The following is a 20,726-nucleotide window of genomic DNA, read 5'->3' as shown; positions in this document are numbered from 1 at the left end:
TGAGGATGGAGCCGAAGCCCATGCGCAATACGAACCAAGGGAGGAGTCACCGACCTCGTGACTTCCAAAGACTTTCCAAGAGGAAAAACAAACTGCAAACATCCCGGCCCAACAACAGATAGCGATCTATGCAAAAGTGTGTAGATCTGCAGCTCTACATGCCAAGAACAGATGCATTCATGGTAAGTAGCATATTCCTTATATGCAGTATCAGAAGAAAATAGACTGCATTGATCAACATACACACAAGCAAAGGGCCGATTAGCAATGCAAAGTGGTGTTTGTGGTGGGCTTGTTAACGAAGAAGGCTTGATCTGTTAAAAATGGTCACCCGAAAGTACATAATTACGGGCATGTTTATATAAACCACGTCGCCAATAACGTTGTTGCAAGATAGAAACAGTAGCAGACACTCCGGCATGGGCCGAAGCCATACCTTTGATTGCGGTTTTGATTGAAGTGTGTCTGCGGTCCACGTTGGGAATCAGCCAATCTCCGTTAGGTATTCTAGCAAAAGGAACTTGTTCCGGAGTTATCTGATAAGAATACTTAGAAGGGAAACCCAGTGGATTACTAGAGCCCTCCGAAGTAGCAGCAATTGTTGCCAAAATATAATCATCAATCTTAGTCATGGACCTTGTAATGGCTGCTAAGAAACACATGGCTACTGCAGATTTGGCTGCTTCGCAGCCAAACATATCCCAGGAGCGTGTGTTCCCACACGCTGATGGCCAAGAGTATGCATAACATTTGTGAGTGGCAGATGTCCTTTAAAATCCTCCACTCGAACCTAAAGCGTTTTATGCTTAATTGTGCTGCCTTTAGAATCTCGATAATCATTTTGAGACCAGAAGAATAAGTTGTCATTGAAAGACTGAACACAGTAATACGAGTCTCATACAATAAGAGTTGACACCTTTGGATCAGCAAACTCGACACCAAGAACCAGAACGCGTAGCTCGTCCAATTGAGCGGTACAGTCTCCAAGTGCCTGAGTATACAGTATATTAGACTTGAACTCACCATTCACCATTGTACCAGTCACAATAGCACAAGCCGCCAAATAAGCATGTTTAGAACCAGTGGCCGGTCGGCCGAACCATCTGTGTAAATGATACATGCGTATTCTTCCAAAGGAAGCAAAGACGGAGGAGAGGGATGAACGTGTTCATACTGCAAGAACTCCTGTGTCTGAAGAGAGGGGTCAAAAATAAATATGACCTCTCCAGACGTCAAAGAAGTGGCCTGTTGTATCCAACAGGGATGTAAGGATTTGTAGTTTGGTACACTTGCCTTTGTCACTGCTTCTAAAGCAGGGTGAGGTGTAACCACCAAAATGCGTTTTCCATGTGCTAACGCACTTTCCTTCAGGACCGCCATCTGAACAGCTGTTAAAACTTTCACAAGAGTCGAAAACCGTATCTTGGCCAAAGTGTACAAGTGTGATTTGTATGCGGTAGGTACGGTCACCTTCATTGAATGTCAGGTAAGTGACAAGTACTTAGTTTCAAGCAAATCAGATTGCAAAGAATGCAAAATAGCAGAATGTTCCGGAAGCCAGCTGCCTTTTGAAAAGGTAGGTTGTGTCAAGGCATAAAGAGGCTTGATACACTGGGCATAGTCGGGAATGTAAGACCGCCCGAAATTTAAAAATCCCAGCAAAGACTGATGTTTTTTCAGGGCAGTCGGAGACTGCAAACGTGTGCATTTCGCCAGGAAGTGGGGCGCCAAGCTCCGACCTTCATTATTGAGCTCATCGCCCAAAAAGAGCACCGCATAACAAGCAATGCGTGATTTTGCAAAATTAAATTTGTATCCGTAGTCCGCAAATTCCAGAATTATGTGGTCAACATGGCATAGATGCGGCCATAATTCGTCGTCTGTGAGATAAATATCATCAACCTACGAATACACATCTGGGTCAGTGCTGTCTAACAGACAAAACGTGTGGTGAAAACCCCAGGATATTCTTATACCCCATAGGTAAATGCTAAAATTGTTTGTTTTTCACCTGCCGTGAATGCGGTCCATTGACTTCAGTCAGGGGATAGGTTCTGGCTATAAAAACCATTAAAAATGTCGAGTGTCGTTTTATATTTTTTACGAACAATACGGTCAACAAGAGCAGAGCTATGGGTATTCTGTACTGCAAATGTTCGATAATGAGAGTTCAAATGCCGGTAATCCAAAACTATGTGGAACGACCCATCGGATTTGGATACAGTAAAAAGATGATTATTCATTGGCCACACACATGTCTCAATCACTCCTTGATACTCTGGATTTAGAATATCAGAAACGACCTTTTGGCTTCCCGCCAAATCGGATATTGGGGTTGAGGTTGAGGCATAGACCGCAATGGAATCTCATGTGGCGGTGAATCTTTATCCCAGCCCACTTGATTACTGTACAGTGCCGGCGCCAAGGCCAAAGCCCACCCAGCTGCAAAAGCTTCTGCATGTTCTTTGGGGACATAACGTGAAAAACATGGACGTATCAGGTCCTCCCTGCGCGCTGCGGCCAGAACTAAAGGTGGGGGGCAAACTGCCTCTGCTAACAAAATGTCATAGGAAGCGGTCATATTCTCCCAAAAAATCCCTATGACGACACACTCAATGTCACCCTCAATGCGAAAGACCCTATTATACAGCCGATACGGGGGGCAACCCGGGTGTCAGCTGTTTCTACAGTAATGAAAGTTTCAGTTGCTGTCGCCTCCAGACAAGGATGCAGTGCCTCCCGCACTATTGTAACATCTGCTGCGCTGTCTAGCATGGTTACCGCCCAAGTCCAGTCCAGCTGTCGCGTTCTCACCGTCTGAGGCTTATCTCGCTGTCGAAGCGGCAACTTTTTTCTTTTGAAACGGTGCACGGAAGCGTGGTTGTTCTTCCTGTTTCCCCTTGCCGTCAAACTGACGAGGCTGTTCACGTCCCTGTGGTGCAGGATGATATTTGCCATGATCCTGGAGCTCTCCACCACCGACCAGAAAGCCAGATGGGTCCTGTGAAGAAGGATGAGAACGCTGATCAGGGACCAGAAATCTATCGAGAGTCTTAATTTTCACGCAGTCACGCAAGTCATAAGTACGTTCAGAAGACTCAGGAGTTGGTGACCCAATACACGATCCCTGCTTCTGTTTTTGCTGTCCCCTTTTTTTATTTTTCCAGTTTTTTAGGAAAGACTAGACGCATATCTGTGTCAGATTGAGCTTTTTGTTGTGTTTGGAACTGTTTGCGCGTCTGAGCAAAAGGCTTAAGTCCCAAACTATTGCGGCCAATGGTTTTATAAGCCTTTGCAATAATTTTTGGTAATTTGCGTAGTTTGTCCACATCAGGGATGGCCTTTAAGCCAATAGCGACTTGAAAGCTTACTGCATCACCCTTGACATTGGCAAGGATCAGATCAGCAACCACGTCAAATACTCCCACTAGTCTAATCCCCAATTCCACAGCCGCTTCAGCACCATGTTCATCTTGAACACGCTTAATCACTGAGGGGAGTACAGTCATAGAGGGAGTAGCAAAACACTTCGAATACACAGCTGCGAACACCTTGCCCCAGGTGTTCCAATCAGCCAACTCGGGAAGTTAGTCTTTAGGCAAACTAATAGTCAAAATCTGGTGTTTCTCTACAGGAGCTGTATTAGGAAAAACAGCTTTAAGCTGTCCAAATTTTTTTGGCAAGCCAATAAGGTAATTCATCCTTATTCGTAGGTTGCTTGCCAATCACCGAATTAACCATGACGGGACTGATTGTTACTCCACCAGGTCCCACAGGCTGCGCAGTTACCCCAGTTGGAGCTACCTGGTGATTGCGCGACATGAACTGTATAACAGATCTATGCACTTGTATCAAAGAAGCATGTGACACGTGGAGTTCGGGCAGCGTAGCTGTCGTCAACCCACGTGAGTGAGGGGTATACCCAGCCAACACCGGCCAAGTGGCCTCTTCAATTTACAAAGGACCTAAACGGACCGGTGTGTATGAGTGTGAAAAGGCGCCTTCAAACCAATATCGATAAGCTGTTAGCGGAACCTCAAGGGTCCGATAGGGCTGATACGTGATCGGAACAGCCGTTTCAGTGTATTCATGGAACAGGTTATCTGTCTCGTCCACTGCCGGGAAGGTGACCCAAGAGTAAAAGACTTTGAAGTGGTATACTGGATCCGACTCTACTACAAAAATCAGGTCTACTCCAGCATCAGGAAGCCATGGAGTCGTAAATAATTCCTGAGCGGAGTGCGATTATGTGGTGAAATATTATGCGCCATTACGAAAAGCAAAGCAGTACAACTAAATCGGCAGCACAAGGGTTAAGAACAAAGAGAAACCTTTTTTAATGCTTCAAGCTTGAAATAACCTATAAAAACGTCAATATAGGAGGCTATACCATCACAGCTGTCTCCGAAGGCAGAAGTGAGGGATTCGCGGACAAGCACTACTCCAGCGTCTCGCAGATAAAAACCAGACCAAACGTTGGGGGCGCCATGTTGCAGGGATTCTTCACATATACAGAACTGTGCACTGGAAAATGGGACCTCAGTGAATAGGGGTGTACCAACCTATAGGGTGACCAGACGTCCCCGTTTTCCCAGGACGGTCCCTGTTTTTGGGGAAGTGTCCCTGTGTCCCGACACTTTTCTCCAAGTGACTCAAATGTCCCTGTTTTCAAACAGTGTCCCCGTTAAACACAGAAATGTCCCTGTTTTTCATTGTTCCGGCTGAGCATGCGCGCGCATGCTCTCTTTGCACTGTTTACGGCATGTGTCGTCACTGATGTGAGCGCTGTAGCAAGAAGGGAAATCCTTTGAAGAGAGACATTTTACACGCAGCGCCACCTACGTCATCGTGCCAGCCAAGTTTCTACTTTGGATAAAACAATATTTCTTCATCCTGTAGCTTGTATTCATAGTCATACAAACTTTTCAGTAGCCCTTATGCATACCGTGCAAGGATTAATGCATTGCTCATTGCATGTTTTATTCATAACCAATTGATGCATGCTTTGTGTTCTCCATATCAAAGCTATGATTTGACCTTTCAGATCACAGCAAACTGTTTAGCTGGAAAGGAATTAAAGGAGCAGGGTTAACACCTGTGGGAGAGGCGAGCAGCGCTGCTCGAGCTTTTTGCTCAGGTCTTCACACTATTGCACTATGAGATGATACCAATGGCTAGAGTGCACTATACATACCCCAGTATGGTAACATGACATCCCAGCAGTGACTACGCAAATGTGGGAGGACTGTGTGGTCGGCCAGCCTTTGCCACCCTTAAGACCCTAAGGCAGTAATACCTGGAGAGAAGTTTTTTTTTGTACATTGGTCCATGGCTGCCATTTGGCAATTCCGCATTCCGCAGGTTACCTCCCATGCTTTTCTGTCATGAGCAACTAAGCAACATTGGTGAGTTGTACTTTATGTGGTGCTGACGTGCAGCTATAGAAACGAGCATTGATAAATCTAGTAAATCTGGCGTTTGCTAGCCTGTGATGTTTTATTCATTTTTGGCAAATATATGCTATAGTCCTTAAAAGTGTAAATGTAATAAAAAGTACTAATGCTGCTGTGTGAAGGAGAGGGTTGCCAATAAAAGACAGCGGATTTGTTGTCTGTAATGCTTCATCTCGGTCTGTGGAGGGAGTTGTAATTGTAGCCCTTTTTCCATGTCTATGACAGCTGTCACATAGTCCTACTTTTATGTCGATGGTTACTGCAAACCGTAGTCCTACTTCTATGTCTATGACCTGTCCCCGTTTTTTGTTTTGAGAATCTGGTCACCCTACCAACCTACCACATTTGTACCCAAAATTACAAACTGACTAGCTATGTTGTCTCATTCGTTCTCTGACTACAGCGATGCTACCAATGATTAGACAACCAAGAACACGTCACTCTCTCTTGGGAATCGCGGGAGCTAGACAACTCTTTCGCTCACTCACTCATACTTGTCCACAATGCGAGTACTCAGAGACACGGTATAGTTTTAAATGTTTATTTTAACTAACGCGCTCCATGGTAAAGTACACATGCCATTACTAGCAGCAAAATGCATAAACAAAATATAGTCAGCATTGTCACAATTCCATAGAATACAGACGGGGATATCATTTTTTAAAGACTGTGGAAAAGGACCGAAAGACCTAACCACCCTCCCCGTTGTAAGAAATAGATTATTATAAAGAAGATGACCTCTGGGCTTTGTCAGCAGACCCCATACCTCTAGGCCTAGATGAAAGGTTCACATCACAGGACAAGCACAGCTCTTCTCTCTGGAAAGTTGTCTCTCCAAGTGTTTCAAAACATGTTTTGCTTGCCATATTAAAGCACACGATTTCCAGTAGTGCAGCTGTGGATAGTATGTTATGTCTAGGTGCGAGGGACTGACCAGAACAGAATAACAGGGGGCATTGTTGATCGACCTTGTATCTCGTGTGCAGATTAAACCTCGGAGCACAGCAGAGAACGCAAAAAGCCGACAGTTCTCATGTGAGAAGTGCACAAACAGCGTCTTGGGAAATGTATGCTTGCAGTGTTGTGTGCCAAAGCAGCCTCATTGCAGCGAAGCTCATGCTAACTTAGCAAATGTCGACAATGGACCCATAAGCTCTACTACACGACGGCGCGGGACCCGTAAGGTAAGTTTTTTCTCATTAACCCAGCCCCCTGTGCGACCCATCCAGCAAATAATGCCGTCCGCGACTGAGCACAGCAGAGTTTTTTTTGCATTTCGCGGAATTCCACGTAGCAGAAACCCACGAATTACGCCCAGGCTTACTACCAATGCCTTCCCTCTGTCTACAGCTGAGTGTGGACACTGCTGCCCTCTAGTGGCTCATGCTGGTGCTTTTTGGTTTCAAACTTGAAGGGAAGATTTTCTTTACTTGAAGGTGGGTGTTCACTGATGAATAGCGGTTCAAACCCAAAACTGGACAGCCTGTATATAGCCCTTTGCTATCACTGTATTATAAATCTTCTTTATTTCCTTGTACTTTTACACCGTGTGATCACTTAAGCACTCAGCTCCTTCCTCTTATTGATGGAAATATTATAAATTGAACTATGTAGCCTTGTGCTTCTAACATTCCCATTGAATATATATATATATATATATAACTATATTAAATCTTGAAATTATAGATGTATATATATATATATATATATATATATATATATCTTGTTATTCTTTTGAGACGTGCTTTAATTGATATTCGAATAATAATTCAAAATACCTCTAGGTCCTGTTACTTCTCCTTTGATCTAACATGACGAAGGCAAAGGACCACGGTTATAGAGACCGGTCTGGCTTTCAGTTGGGAAGAGCCAATAGGTAGTATCCACATAGGTACTGGTGTAAAGGCCTGAGCCTCTTGACTGTAAATCCTCCAGGCTCAACACCGGCCAACACATAGTCTTGGGTGAAAGAGTAGCAGACAGTCAGAAAGGGCCTGGTGCCTTCAAATAAAAAATGACAGAGAAAGCTTTCAGTGGTTTCTGCAAGGTTGTCGAGCCCACTGGAGGAAACACACAAGTCATAACACAGTGCACAGAGCCTTTCTAAGACATGCTGCGGACATTTTTCCTAATAGTCTCTGTGGCATATACCATCTAGAACGAACAAAGATGTTAAGAGGCTTCAGAAATAGCTCACCTGCAGTGTTTATTTTTTTGTTCCTTTGAGTACTCCCATCCCACTGACAACTCGCTCATGCTTTGTATTCAAACAATCATGAGACTCAGCAGAGCAACAGTGTGAGTCTGTCACAGAAAATCTGAAAAACATTGTCAGCTACACTCTCGGACTGCCATTCAGATCAAGTGAGGACTGCACTGAGCAATATAATTCAATGTGTATGGTTGGGGGATGCTTCCCTATGTCTAGTGGGTGATCTCTGTGACCCAATGAAAAGTAATTTAAACCATTTTGTTTTGACTTGGACTGCAACCAAATTCACACCTATGTGCCGCCATCCTAATTGAGCACCCATGCATTCCTAAAATCTTCACACTGTGGGAAAGCATGAAAATGATTAGATGGTGCCACTTTTCCCACAGAGGTGTTAATGTGTGAACTAGCTAGCAAGAGAAATGACATTTTTACAACTTTTTTGAAAAAATGTCCTTTTTTCGCAAGTTCTCAAGACCAGCCAGTGAGGGGATTGTCTTGCACCAATATAGTTCTTGGGTTGTACACAGCTAGAAAATGTTCAGTGTATGTGGTATCCTTGTGGCAGTGGGGTTGCAGTTGAGGGGTGCAGCGTGTCACCCACTCACTACAAGGAGTACTAGAGAGTGTGAAGAGTTAAACAGGTGGTGTCCTAGGCCTAAAACCCACTTGAGAGGGAAGAGCAAGTCTTGCCTCTTGTTGCCCTCACACACCCCGAAGGATGTCATGCTTCATCATCTGGCGTTTGCTGCTCATCGGGCCGGCGCTGCAATGCCCTGCGGGCCCCCCCGAAGGGTCGCTCTAGCAGAGATCTCTTTTGCAAAATGCCATTTGATGCGTGCGGGTGTGAGTCCTATATGGAGGGTGAGTCAGTGCGTGCAAGGTTAAAACTGGCTAAGGGATACCAAAGGTCTGTGTTTATTATGACGGTACCCTTGTCAGAATAAAAAACCAGAAGGTTAACAGTTACACCAATCGGCGCAATGTGCCTGGGTAAATAAGGGGTCGATATGTTTCGCGCCCATGCGGTCATAATGATCCGTGGCGCTTCATCAGAACCAGAAGATTGAGTGTAGTGTGCACGTGAATAATAGGTGAAAGGGGTAAAGAGCCCTCTGTGGAATCAGGGCGGGCCCAATCTGTGAACCCCGTCCGACGCCTGCCCGTATCTCACGAGTGGGACACCACCTTTCAAACTCTCTTAACACTCTCTAGTACTCCTTGGAGTGAGTGGGTGACACGCTGCATCCCTCACCTGGAACTGTCTCCCCCGTTTTGAAGTAATGATTGACTTTAGGGGCACAGACACTGGACCATAACCTGTCCTGCCCCCCCTTCCTTACCCCCTCTCATTGTTTATACAGTGGGGTTGCAGTGTCATTAAATGACACTGCACCCCACCATCAACAGTGATTCTGCCACAGATATGGTCTAACATTAAATAATGCACTCCGGTGACTGCTCACACCACAACCCCTTAGGAAAACTAACATGAATTTGCTATTCTGACTGTTGACATTTAGAACTGCATAAAATTAGATTTGGCATAACCCACAATATCAAGGTCCTAGAAGTTGTGTGTTCGACTGCATATCTTAGCAAATTAATAATGCAGAGTATTGATTGAAAGGTTGTGACCGTGTAAAAGGAAAAACTGAATAAAGACTATGTTTTTCCCATTGGCAAGAGAAAATTTAGCTTTACCCATTGCAAAACATTTGTGTGGTTAGCAGTTGTAATTGATGGCACGTCTTTGAGAGGGCAGACTATGGTTGGCGAAAAGAGTTATCAGTTGTGGTTGCTATATTATAATGTGAACAAAGCATCAATAAAATACTTTTAACTAAAGTATTTTTTTTCAGCATTTACAGGGAAATGGTCTACAGCCCCAAGACCCCAGCTGCCGCTACCACTACCACCAACCTACAGGCAGGAACCATGGAAACAAGAATATATTTCAACGGTAGGCAGATTTAAAACTGATGCATATTTGTGCAGTGGGCTACGTAGTGTTTCTAGCTTGAATGAAAAACTGTCTGCTACACTTAGGATATTTAGTTTGTGACTTGATCCTATTGATAAAGGGGATGAAAGATATATTGTCCCAAAAAAAACATTGCTGCAAAGAATCTGATGTCACCGATTGAAAAGGCCCACCATTCGTACCATGTCAGCATTTGCTTAGCACACCGAAGATAAGATTATGGGCTTCTTCCTTGCTTAAAATTCCAGTGCTGTTTGTTTGGCCATTGCCAGATTTATTGAGTTTGTGTTTGATTTTGTGTGTTATGTTTTTCTGGGCAATTGTTGCTTTCACAGAATGGGCATTTCTAATTAACTTTCCCCCTACACCCCCAGTCATTTATCACCAAACCGGTCCCAGGATGCTTGTTTCCGATTCAGGGAGGACCTGGCTTGGCAGTTCGGGCTGGACTGTTCCCATGGGTCACAGGGTCCAGGCTGATTTGCATATAGCTGTGTCTGAACTGGGAAGGCAAATTCAGCTAAAGAACGATGATGGATTCAACCCAGATCAGTGACTGGGGGTTAGTGTCTGAAAAGTTTCAGCGCTCTGTCCATCATCTCCTTGTGTTTGCCCTAAGTTGGCAGGGTGTGCCCAGACGTGGTTCCCTTGCTCACTTTGCCAATGGATTCAAGTTAGCCTGGCTGATGAAGGCTGTTAGCCTGAAACCGGTCCCAGGATGCTTGTTTCCGGTCCAGAGAAGACATGGCTTGACAGTTCGGGCTGGACTGTTCCCATGAGGCACAGGGTTAAGACTGATTTGCATATAGTTGTGTCTAAACTGGGGTGGCAAAGTGAGCTAAAGAACGATGATGGAATCAACCCAGATCTGTTACTGGGGGTGAGTGTCTGAAAGGTTTCAGTGCTCCGTCCATCTCCTTGTGTTTGCTTTATCCAGAGATCTTTGACATGAGCATCTGCTATCTGTTCTGACTGTCCCTCTGGGAGGATCTGTTGTCGACGCACCGGGGTTGGGTTTTACACCCAGGCCTCTGTAATCTCTACCCTAATGTGTGGAGATTGAGCAACAATACCCGAACCCCTTTGATCTTCCTCAGAGATGGTTATCCAGTATTAGGGGTGTCTTTCATAGATTCACATGCCTGAATCATTCCCCGTCGTCGAGACGGGAGCCTCCGGTACATAAAAAAGTAATGTCCTATAGACATACATAGAGAAAAATAGGCCTAAGGGCCTCCCCTTAGCCGCCTATCTTAGTCCTTATGTAAAAAGGACCAAACTCTTAGAGTCAGCCAATCAGCTATCACCTCCCTCTAGAACCTTCCTGGCAGGAGCCTCAGTCCCTCAGATTTTCTACCGCACGTTGTGCTAGGGAGTCTCCAGCCTGAGTTCTCCTCAGGATTTCTTTCAAGCCAGATTAATCACGTTTTTTGGTGACTTTCTTCTTCAGGATTTCAACGTTGACTACTTCAGGCCTCTTATTGCTGCAGTGAGTGTTTATTTCATCTACAACTCCTGGCATGTCTGAATCCCAGAAGAAAGCCCTTTTCAGGGCTTGTTTTTCATGTGGGAAGAAGAGGCTTCATGTGGACGACAAGCATGAACTATGCTTGTATTGCCTTTATCCGGACCACGTCCCTAAGGACTGTAAAATATGTAGGTCTTTTCCACATAAGACCTTGAGAGACAGGGAGGGCCGCCTGCTTATTTGGCTGGACAGGCTCAAGGACAGAGAGAGTGTGGTGTCCTCAGAGGCGAGCTTTTCCAGAGCCTCTGAAGTCTCCCTGAAGAGGCCGAGAGTGACATCTCCTGGCCCCTCAGACGCTCCTCCTAAGAAGACACACAAGACGTCTTCAGAGGCAAGATCTTCGAAATCTTCAGTGTCTGACAAGGTCTCTCTCACGTTCAAGAAGCCTACTCTGTCGGCCACAAAAATTGCGACACCATCCTCTGCGCAAAAAAGGCCATCAGGACATGTCTCCACAGCAACGACGACCGTGTCCACATCCACAGCGGCGTCGGTCCGCTCGTCGACGACGACGACCCCTTCATCATCGTCTGCAGGTACCCCTATCTCGTCTATTATACTCTTAAAACCGTCGTCTAAATCATCGTCGACGACGAAGATAGTCCCGTCGAGGACCTCGTCGATGAGGAGCCCTCCGTCGACGGAAGAGTCGACGACGGGGATATCGATGACGAGCGCGTCGACGACGAAGGCATCGTCGACGAAGATGTCGACGACCAAGGCATCGTCGACGAAGGCGTCGACGACGAAGGCGTCGACGACGAAGGCGTCGACGACGAAGGCGTTGACGACGAAAGCGTTGACGACGAAAGCGTCGACGACGACTGAATCGTCTACGACCGCATCGTCGACGAAGACTTCGTCGACGAGGAAAATATCGTCGATGGGGACGCCGTTGGTGACAGCCATACCGTCGACGACGGAGCCATCGTCGTCGTCCGTGGGACGGAAAACCACGGAGGTTTCTGTGCAAGGATCTGCTGGCAAACTTTCAAGACCACAGATTGCCCCGGAAACAACATCTCCAAGCAAGGTCCAAACAAATTTACCTCTGGAGATTCTGCACAGTGAAGAGTCCGAAGAGGAGCTCTTTCAACAAGCTACTTCCCCTTCCGAGCTGTTTGTCAAATGCCAAAGCACGGACGAGGAGCAGGAAGACTCAAGCGCGCAGGAGCGCCCCGTCCAGGAACAAGTCCGCACGGAGGTCACTCCAATGGTCTGCCTCCCTCTGGCAATAGTTAAGGACCTCAAGTTCCTTATCAGGGATTACAAACAACGTTTCCCGGAACCACCAAGGCTTGATACAGGGGTCCCAGTGCCAACTACAAACCCCCCAACGACAGCCCCAAGGCAATCACGGCCGGTTACGCAGGTCTGCCATGAGCCGCCACCTCAGGTGATAGAGTCATCGGATGAGGAGGCTGAGGAGATGGAAGAAGGAGAGGTCCAGGGAGACCATTCGGACCAGGATGAGGAGGAGGAGTATGTAGCATCTTCACCACCTTCCCCACAACCGCGCCAGGCGGATTCACCACCTGTGGATATTGGTGGTTTTCATAAGCTCGTTGAACGGGCTGCGACGCGGTTCCATATGGTCATGGAGTCGGCGGAGACGGAATGCTTCCTCCATGACTTTAAAGAGCAGACGAAGAAGACGACCAAATCAATCCCTATCATCGTCTTCCTCTGGGACCAGGGAAAGAAGTTGATGCTGACGCCAGCTTCAGTTCCTGCGGTTGTTCCGCGCCTGGATAAGAAGTATAAGGCACCGTCCACGGCACCAGCTTGCCTGACTGGCCACCCGAAACCGGATTCTGTCGTGACCCAAGCAGCCCAGAAAAATTCTCGAAATCCCTCCTCGCCTCTGTCAGCACCACCGGACAAGGAGGGCAGAAAATTAGACACAAAAAGCAAAAGGTTTTCAACCACTTCGCAATGACCATCAAGGTGGCCAATTCCATAGCCCTTTTAGGGCGTTATAACCGCCAACTTTGGGAGGATATTGCCCCATATTTAGCAGAACTTCCGAGTGCGGTTCAGGATGAGGTGAAGGCACTACTTTCCGAAGGCCAGACTTCTGCGGCCGAGATCATCGACTGCGCCATAGATGTAGCCATGACAGGCTTTCGTCAACTGGCTGGGGCTGCAGTCCTGCGCCGCCAAGGATGGCTCAAGGCGACGTCGTTCAGGCAGGAAGTGCAGACGAAGGTGCTAGATATGCCCTTCGACGGACAGCATCTATTTGGAGATAAAATTGACGAGGCGCTCCAAGCCATTAAAAAGGACACGGACACGGCTAGAGCGCTTGGAACCTTGCAGGCAAGGAACCAGTCCTTTCGGGGCAACAAATCTAGAGGTCAGTCCTCCTACAGAGGATCCTTCCAGAATAAGTCCTCATATTCTTTCCAGAATAAGACCCAGTACCAGCAAAAGCATCAACAGGGTCGACAGTCATCTTACGGAAGATCTAATTTCAGGGGTAAGGACCAGAAGAGGGGCACCGGCGGACGCCAGTGACCGCTTACTCCAGCCAGTCCAGCTACCATCTTCTTCTTCACAAATTGGAGGAAAATTGACCCATTTCCTAAAAAATTGGCGCATCATCACCTCAGATCGTTGGGTGCTCCAACTCCTCAGATTCGGCCATTCCCTAGAATTTACCGCCATCCCGCCTGCAACCCCTCCCCGCAGGTTTCCACACCGACATCTGCGGCTGCTGCTCCGGGAAATATCGGAGATGTTAAGCAATGGAGCAATCGAGCGAGTTCCATCAGCTCAGAGGGACAAAGGATTCTACTCCCGTTTCTTTCTGATACGCAAGAAAGAAAAGAAGTGGAGGCCCATCCTGGACCTCAGAGCACTCAACTCTTTCCTGAAGAGTCAGTCGTTCAGGATGGTGACGCTCCAAGAAATCCTAGGCATTCTGGAGGAAGGAGATTTCATGACATCCTTGGATCTTCAGGATGCTTACTATCACATCCCAATACTCAGGGGGCACAGAAAGTTTATACGTTTCGAAGTGGCAGGACAGCACTACCAGTTCAAGGTCCTTCCGTTTGGCCTCAAATCCGCTCCGCGGATTTTCACCAAGTGCCTTTCTCCTGTGGCAGCTTTCCTACGTCAAATGGGTCACCAAGTTTTCCCCTACCTAGACGACTGGCTGGTCAAGGCGCCCACGGCCGTAGGCGCAACCAAATCCTCCAACGCTTGTACCAATCTTTTCCAACATCTAGGATTGACACTCAATCTTCAGAAATCACATATGTCCCCAACGAGAAGCATCACCTTCCTCGGGGCTACCCTGAATACGGAATGCGCAAGAGCATTTCCTTCAGACGAAAGAAAACACAGGATCATATCGCTGGCCAAGACGGTGGCATCAAGGAAATCCCTGAGGGTTCGCACCTTCAAGTCACTCCTGGGAATGATGTCTTCTTGTATACTACTCATCCCTCACTGCAGGCTGCGGATGCGCCCACTGCAGGAGGCTCTCTCGAACCAGTGGACTCAGAGTACAGGTTCGTTCGAGGACATTATAAGCATAACACCGCAAATATCCAAGAGTCTCGAGTGGTGGAAGGATTGCAGAAACCTCTCGAGAGGACTACCGTTCCTGCTTCCAGCAGCGCCACTGGTGATCACCACAGATGCATCTCTAGCGGGCTGGGGAGCTGTCCTTCAGGACCTCAGAGTAAGTGGCAAATGGTCGGATCGGGAGCAACGCCTCCATATCAATCTGCTGGAGTTGAGGGCTGTGTATCTAGCGCTGCAGGCCTTTTTACCACGCATCCAGAACTCCCAGGTGCTCGTCAGAACAGACAACACCACGACGATGCATTATCTGAACAAGCAGGGAGGAACGCGTTCGCTCACTCTATCGCGCGAATCGCAGAAGATCTGGAACTGGCTTGTTCTTCAGGGGATCACCCTCAGGGCGGACTACGTCCCGGGAAAGGACAACCCCATTGCGGACGCCCTAAGCAGGCAGAAATCCCTCTCCCACGAATGGGAGCTCAACGAGAGTGCACTAACACACGTATTCTCGGAGTGGGGGGTTCCACGAATCGACCTGTTCGCCACCAGGGAGAACGCCAAATGCCCAAGCTACGCAAGCTGGCATCCCCAACCGGAGTCGCTCGGAAATGCCTTTTCCATAGGCTGGTTCAGCGTATTTGCGTACGCTTTTCCACCGTTCCCGGTGATTCCCAGGGTCCTCAGGAAGATGAAGGCGGAGCCCTGTACCCTAATTCTGATCGCCCCGTACTGGCCGAGGCAGCACTGGTTCTCGGACCTTCATCGCCTCTCCATCAGGACACCGATTCGTCTAACACAGCACCCGAACCTGCTGACAATGTCCAACGGGCAGGTGCAATTCCCGAACCTCCAATCGCTCAGGTTATCGGCCTGGCTCCTGAGCACAGAGAGTTCTGCCATTTGAACATCCCGCAGGAATGCAGGGACGTGCTAGCAAAAGCGAGGGCGGACAGTACCAACAAAACCTACTCTCTCAAATGGAAGCGCTTCTGCGTTTGGTGCTCGGAGAAGGGCCTGAGACCACTTCATATCACGCCCGAACAGATATTGCCATATCTCCTGCTCTTGGCACAGTCCGGATTAGCGCATGCATCCATAAAAGTGCATCTGGCGGCAATTTCACGTTTTACCAGGACTTTCAAAGGCCCGTCTCTCTGGTCCAGTAGACTTGTTAAACAGTTCCTTAAGGGTCTTTATAGGTCCTTTCCAAGACCTCGACGGGTCCCACCGACATGGCACCTCAACTTGGTCCTTAACCAACTCATGAAGCACCCCTTTGAGCCCATTCACCGAGCTTCCATCAAGTACATCTCATGGAAAACGGCTCTATTACTCGCTCTAACATCTGTCAGGAGGGTCAGCGAGTTGCAAGCTCTCTCCATTCGGGAGCCCTTCATGCAGTTCAAACAGGACAGGGTGGTGCTGAGGACAAATCCCAAGTTCATACCGAAAGTGCCTTCAGACTTTCACCTCAACGAGCCGGTGGTTCTACGCTCCTTCTTTGCAAACCCTACCACGGCAGCAGAAAGGACGCTCCATTCTCTGGATCTCAAACGGTGTCTTAAGTTTTATATAGACAAGACGAAAACCTTCCGAAAGTCTTCGCAGTTATTTGTGGCCTACAGCAGACCAAGGCTGGGTATGCCTCTAACAAAACAGAGCATTTCAAGGTGGATCTCTTCTGCAATAGCGTTCTGCCATGAAGGGGCCGGACGGCCGTTGCGAGACAGGGTGGAAGCACACTCCACCAGAGCGATGTCCACGTCAGCAGCGCTGTTTGCTGGAGTGCTGATTTTGGACATCTGTAGAGCGGCGACGTGGAAGTCACCGCATACCTTCTCCAGACACTATTGCCTGGATGCCGAACTTACGAAGGATGCGGCAGTGGGCCAGGCGGTGCTCCGCCATCTGTTCCAGTGAGGTGAGCCTTCCAACAACCCGCCTTCCTGGTATGCACATTATTTACTGTTTTACTGTTTGATGTATGCCAATGTTTCAAACTGTTATGGTAATATGTGTATTATCTAAAATAACTATACGGCATGTTACATCAGAAATGTGCATAATGTATTGCTAACTACTCTGATTCAGGCATGTGAATCTATGAAAGACACCCCTAATACTGGATAAGAAACGCATTACTTACCTGTAACAGCAGTTATCCAGTACTGGTGTCTTTCATAGATTCACATGCAACCCTCCCGCCTCCCCTGGAGGGACTCACGCCTCTCTCTAACTATATTACGCCTACCTAGCTTGGTGCGTACGAAAATCTGAGGGACTGAGGCTCCTGCCAGGAAGGTTCTAGAGGGAGGTGATAGCTGATTGGCTGACTCTAAGAGTTTGGTCCTTTTTACAAAAGGACTAAGATAGGCGGCTAAGGGGAGGCCCTTAGGCCTATTTTTCTCTATGTATGTCTATAGGACATTACTTTTTTATGTACCGGAGGCTCCCGTCTCGACGACGGGGAATGATTCAGGCATGTGAATCTATGAAAGACACCAATACTGGATAACTGCTGTTACAGGTAAGTAACGCGTTTCTTTGCCATCCAGGCAGCCAAATGTCCCTCTAGAAAAACTGTATAGGCCTTTCAATGGGACATATTTGTGGTTTAGTGAAGCTCATGACAGACAGACCACCTGTAGGCTAAATTATCTGATACTCTGTTTGGTCTCTCTTTGCTTTGGGCATGTTTAAAGGGTACCTTTTGGCTATTTCAATCTTCTGACAGTAGCTGGATCAGCCTTCATTATTTGAGTCACCTGCTGTAGTGTGTTTTGAATGGATTTCAACATTTGTTTTCTCCTCCTCCCTTTGTTATACCGCAGTGTAATTGTAACTTGGTCCTCACATATTTGATGTGCAATTTATTTAGGCCACTGCACAGTTCTCCCTTACGGCTTCTCACCCTAAAGACATGTTACTATCACCACAGCGGGTGAGCGAGCTCCAATCTCTGTGTCAGCCCGTCATATACCACTTTCTTACCAGCATAACTGGTTATGCCGACTTGGGCACCGTTCCTTCCAACAGTAGTGATACCGTTCCATGTTGGTCAAACTATCACCTTACAGGTGTTCTGTGCTTCGCCTCACCTCTCAGGAGGAAAAATAGTTTATTTTGCCAATACCCCAACAGAGCCCAATTGTACTAAAGAACAGAGTGAACAGTCCGTTCTTTGTGGGGTTTGCAGGAACGAAACAGGGCAAAACTGTGCAGAAACGGACCATCTTTTGCTGGATCGTGCTCTGTATTCAGATCTGCTACGTATAGGCAAAGAAGTAGCCCCTTGAAGGGTTTAAGAGCACATTCTGCCAGAGCCAAGGCTGTTACCCCCACGTTAGCACTCAGAGTTTCTGTCCTCGACATTTGTTATGCAGCTATGTGGGCGTCCCACCACCCCCAATACGTTCACAAAGCACTACTGTCAGGACAGCCTCTGAATAGGTATTCCTTTGGGTATCTAATCGAAAGCTGAGAAACCTGCATTTAGAAGTCTATATCATTAGAACAAGTTACTTACATTTGGTAATGCTCTTTCTGGTAGATAGACTCTCAAACTGCCTATTCCTCACCGACCGTCTTATCCTTTACTCCTATCCTCCCAATTCTGTAAATTTGACTCTGTTTATTAAAAAGATCCCATGTCTAGGAATATGCACATTGGTCGACGCCAATTTGCTGTCGGGCTCTGCATTTGAGGGTGCAGGCAACCTTGAAAGCAATTGGCGTTATCACTCGTGTGTCATGTCTATATTGGACCCCATGTCCTATCCGGAGTGGGACACCTTCAGTGCGGAGCTGGTTAACATCTCCTGGTGGCATGCAGAGGTTCTGCTCAAAAGTTTCTGGATCCAGTCTGACAACTGGGTAAGTATTCAAAATGTTCGGAATCTGCGGCTAAATAATTTCTGCCCTTGTTTAGTAACTTGTTCATTCTCACCATCTAGGGAAATTAAATCTCTGGGGGCTGGACTTTTGTTTTCCACAGTCATTTACTCTGTTTCTTAGTTTAGAAATGTGATACTGTAAGGAGGTTTTAGGTTGAGCCTGGGCAGCGGATGCGCTACGCGGCATGCTGTATTCAGGTATGGACTTGAAGCTCAGTCCACTCTCAGCCCATATTTTGTATTGGCTTGTGTCATTGTCTTTTGTAAATGTTTGCTTCTGATTTGTTGATAGGCTTATTAATCCCTCTGTAGTACCCCCCTTTACTCAGTTGTTACCTCCGATGAGGACTGGCCCTCATACATGTGTCCTTACTCAGGAGCTTTCATTAGGAGCTCGAGAGCAGTATTTAGATAATGTTTTGCCGAAGCAGGCACGACATGCGTTGCTTGCGAAACATTATGTTCGAGGCATATGAGCTGCAGATTATACACTGTAAATAGGTCGCCATCTGGTGTTGGGCCCGGATGTTTGCAGTTTGTTTTTCCTCTTGGAAAGTCTTTGGGAGTCATGAGGTCGGTGACTCCTCCTCTGGTTAGTATTGCGCATGGGCTTCGGCTCCATCCTCAGATTGTTTTTTTCCGCCATCGGGCTCGGATGTAATACTTCGCGCTCCGGTTCCGAACTTCCCAGTTCACCGATCGACGCACACATCCTCGCTCATCGAGCTTCTTCAAAGATATAAATCATCTTACTCATCTTCTCTTCGGCACTTCTTCGATTCCGGTGGTAGACGGCGGCCTTCGGGCCTATTCCGGCTCCGGTCTCGGCTGATGGAAAGAACTCCCTTCAAGAAGTGCCCTCGATGTGGGTCTAAGTTACCCCACACCGATCTCCATGAGGTGTGTAACCTCTGCCTCTCCCTAGAACACGAGGCCCGAGACTGTCCCGCCTGCAAGTCTTTTCGCTCAAAAAAGACCATTCGAGATCGACGGGCTAGACGCAACATGGCGCACTCCTCGACCTCCGCTCCAGTCGACATCTTCGGGGACGACGTCGAAGCTCCGGGACAGCAGGACATAGAACAGGAGGACGACGACCTCGTCAGCGCTTCCGAGGCCGACGACTCAGATGTGGAGGACATCACTCCGGCGCAGCGGGTCGTGAGTACAAATCCCCCTCCCACGCCGATACCGAAAAAGGCTTCGGTCACACCTTCGCCTCCGGGCCTAGGCAAGACCAAGGATACTGCTTCTCACACCCCACCTTCGGGCCCGGTAAAGAAGCCTATTAAGCCTTCCGCAGCTCGGGCTCGAGCCAGCCGGCCACCGGTGCCGATAAAACACCCTTCGGCACCGAAGAAAAAATCGGCCTCCACCTCCACTCCGAACCCGGCACCGAAGTCTTCGGTGCCGAAACCTGCTCCTCCAGCGCCGACCAAACATCACAAGACCCTCGGCACCGACACTCCCGTGCCGAGATCTTCTTCGGCACCGACCAAAAAGAAGGAGGTTCCCAGGAAGCACGGCTTCGACAAACCTAAAAAACCGTCGGCCCGGAAACCTTCGGCGCCGACCGAACAACCAGTGTCACAGGAGCTTTTCACACCGGATCCTTTGCAAAAAACCCTCACCAAGGATCCAAAGACTGGACACTTGACATTGTCTTCAAAAAAGAGACACTTGGACAAGCCGGCTCCACCTCCTCCTCCAAAGAGAAAGGACATTGCTACCTCTCCTTTCAGGGTGCCTTCCCTACCTCCTCCACCTCCTCCACCCTCTCCACCTCCACCCCCTCCACCTCATCGTTCCCCCACCTTGTCTCCTGTCCCAGACGATTTGGGGGACCCTTACTATGATCCAGCAGATGTGCCACAAGATCCCACCCCTACTGCATCTCCAGTCCCATGGGATGATTATAACAATCCGGACATCCCAGATGTCCCACAGGATGACCTCTATCCATCTAGGCCATCCCCTCCTGAAGATTCCTTGGGTTTTCACCATTTGTTACAACGGGCGGCACACTACCACGGGGTGGAGCTAAATACCGACCCAGTGGAGGAGGATTTCCTCCTAGACACCTTTGACGATACACATAGGTCCACTGCCATTCTACCTATGT

General features: G+C 47.8%; 1 protein-coding gene across 3 annotated transcripts in view; it reads left to right on the top strand.

Annotated features, from left to right (window-relative positions):
- TOPAZ1 (testis and ovary specific TOPAZ 1) overlaps positions 1-20,726 on the top strand; it is a 1,878,688-nt gene that overhangs the window by 682,473 nt on the left and 1,175,489 nt on the right. For all 3 annotated transcript variants that reach the window (XM_085630596.1, XM_085630595.1, XM_085630594.1), the window contains exon 7: positions 9,528-9,628. In XM_085630596.1, coding sequence (XP_085486722.1) covers positions 9,528-9,628 — 101 coding nt within the window. The remainder of the gene's footprint in view (positions 1-9,527; positions 9,629-20,726) is intronic.

Source organism: Triturus cristatus, chromosome 10 (assembly GCF_964204655.1).
Source record: "Triturus cristatus chromosome 10, aTriCri1.1, whole genome shotgun sequence".
NCBI classification, from domain to species: Eukaryota; Metazoa; Chordata; class Amphibia; order Caudata; family Salamandridae; genus Triturus; species Triturus cristatus.
The sequence above is the reverse complement of the archived record's forward strand: the minus strand, read 5'-3'. Positions and strand labels throughout refer to the sequence as shown.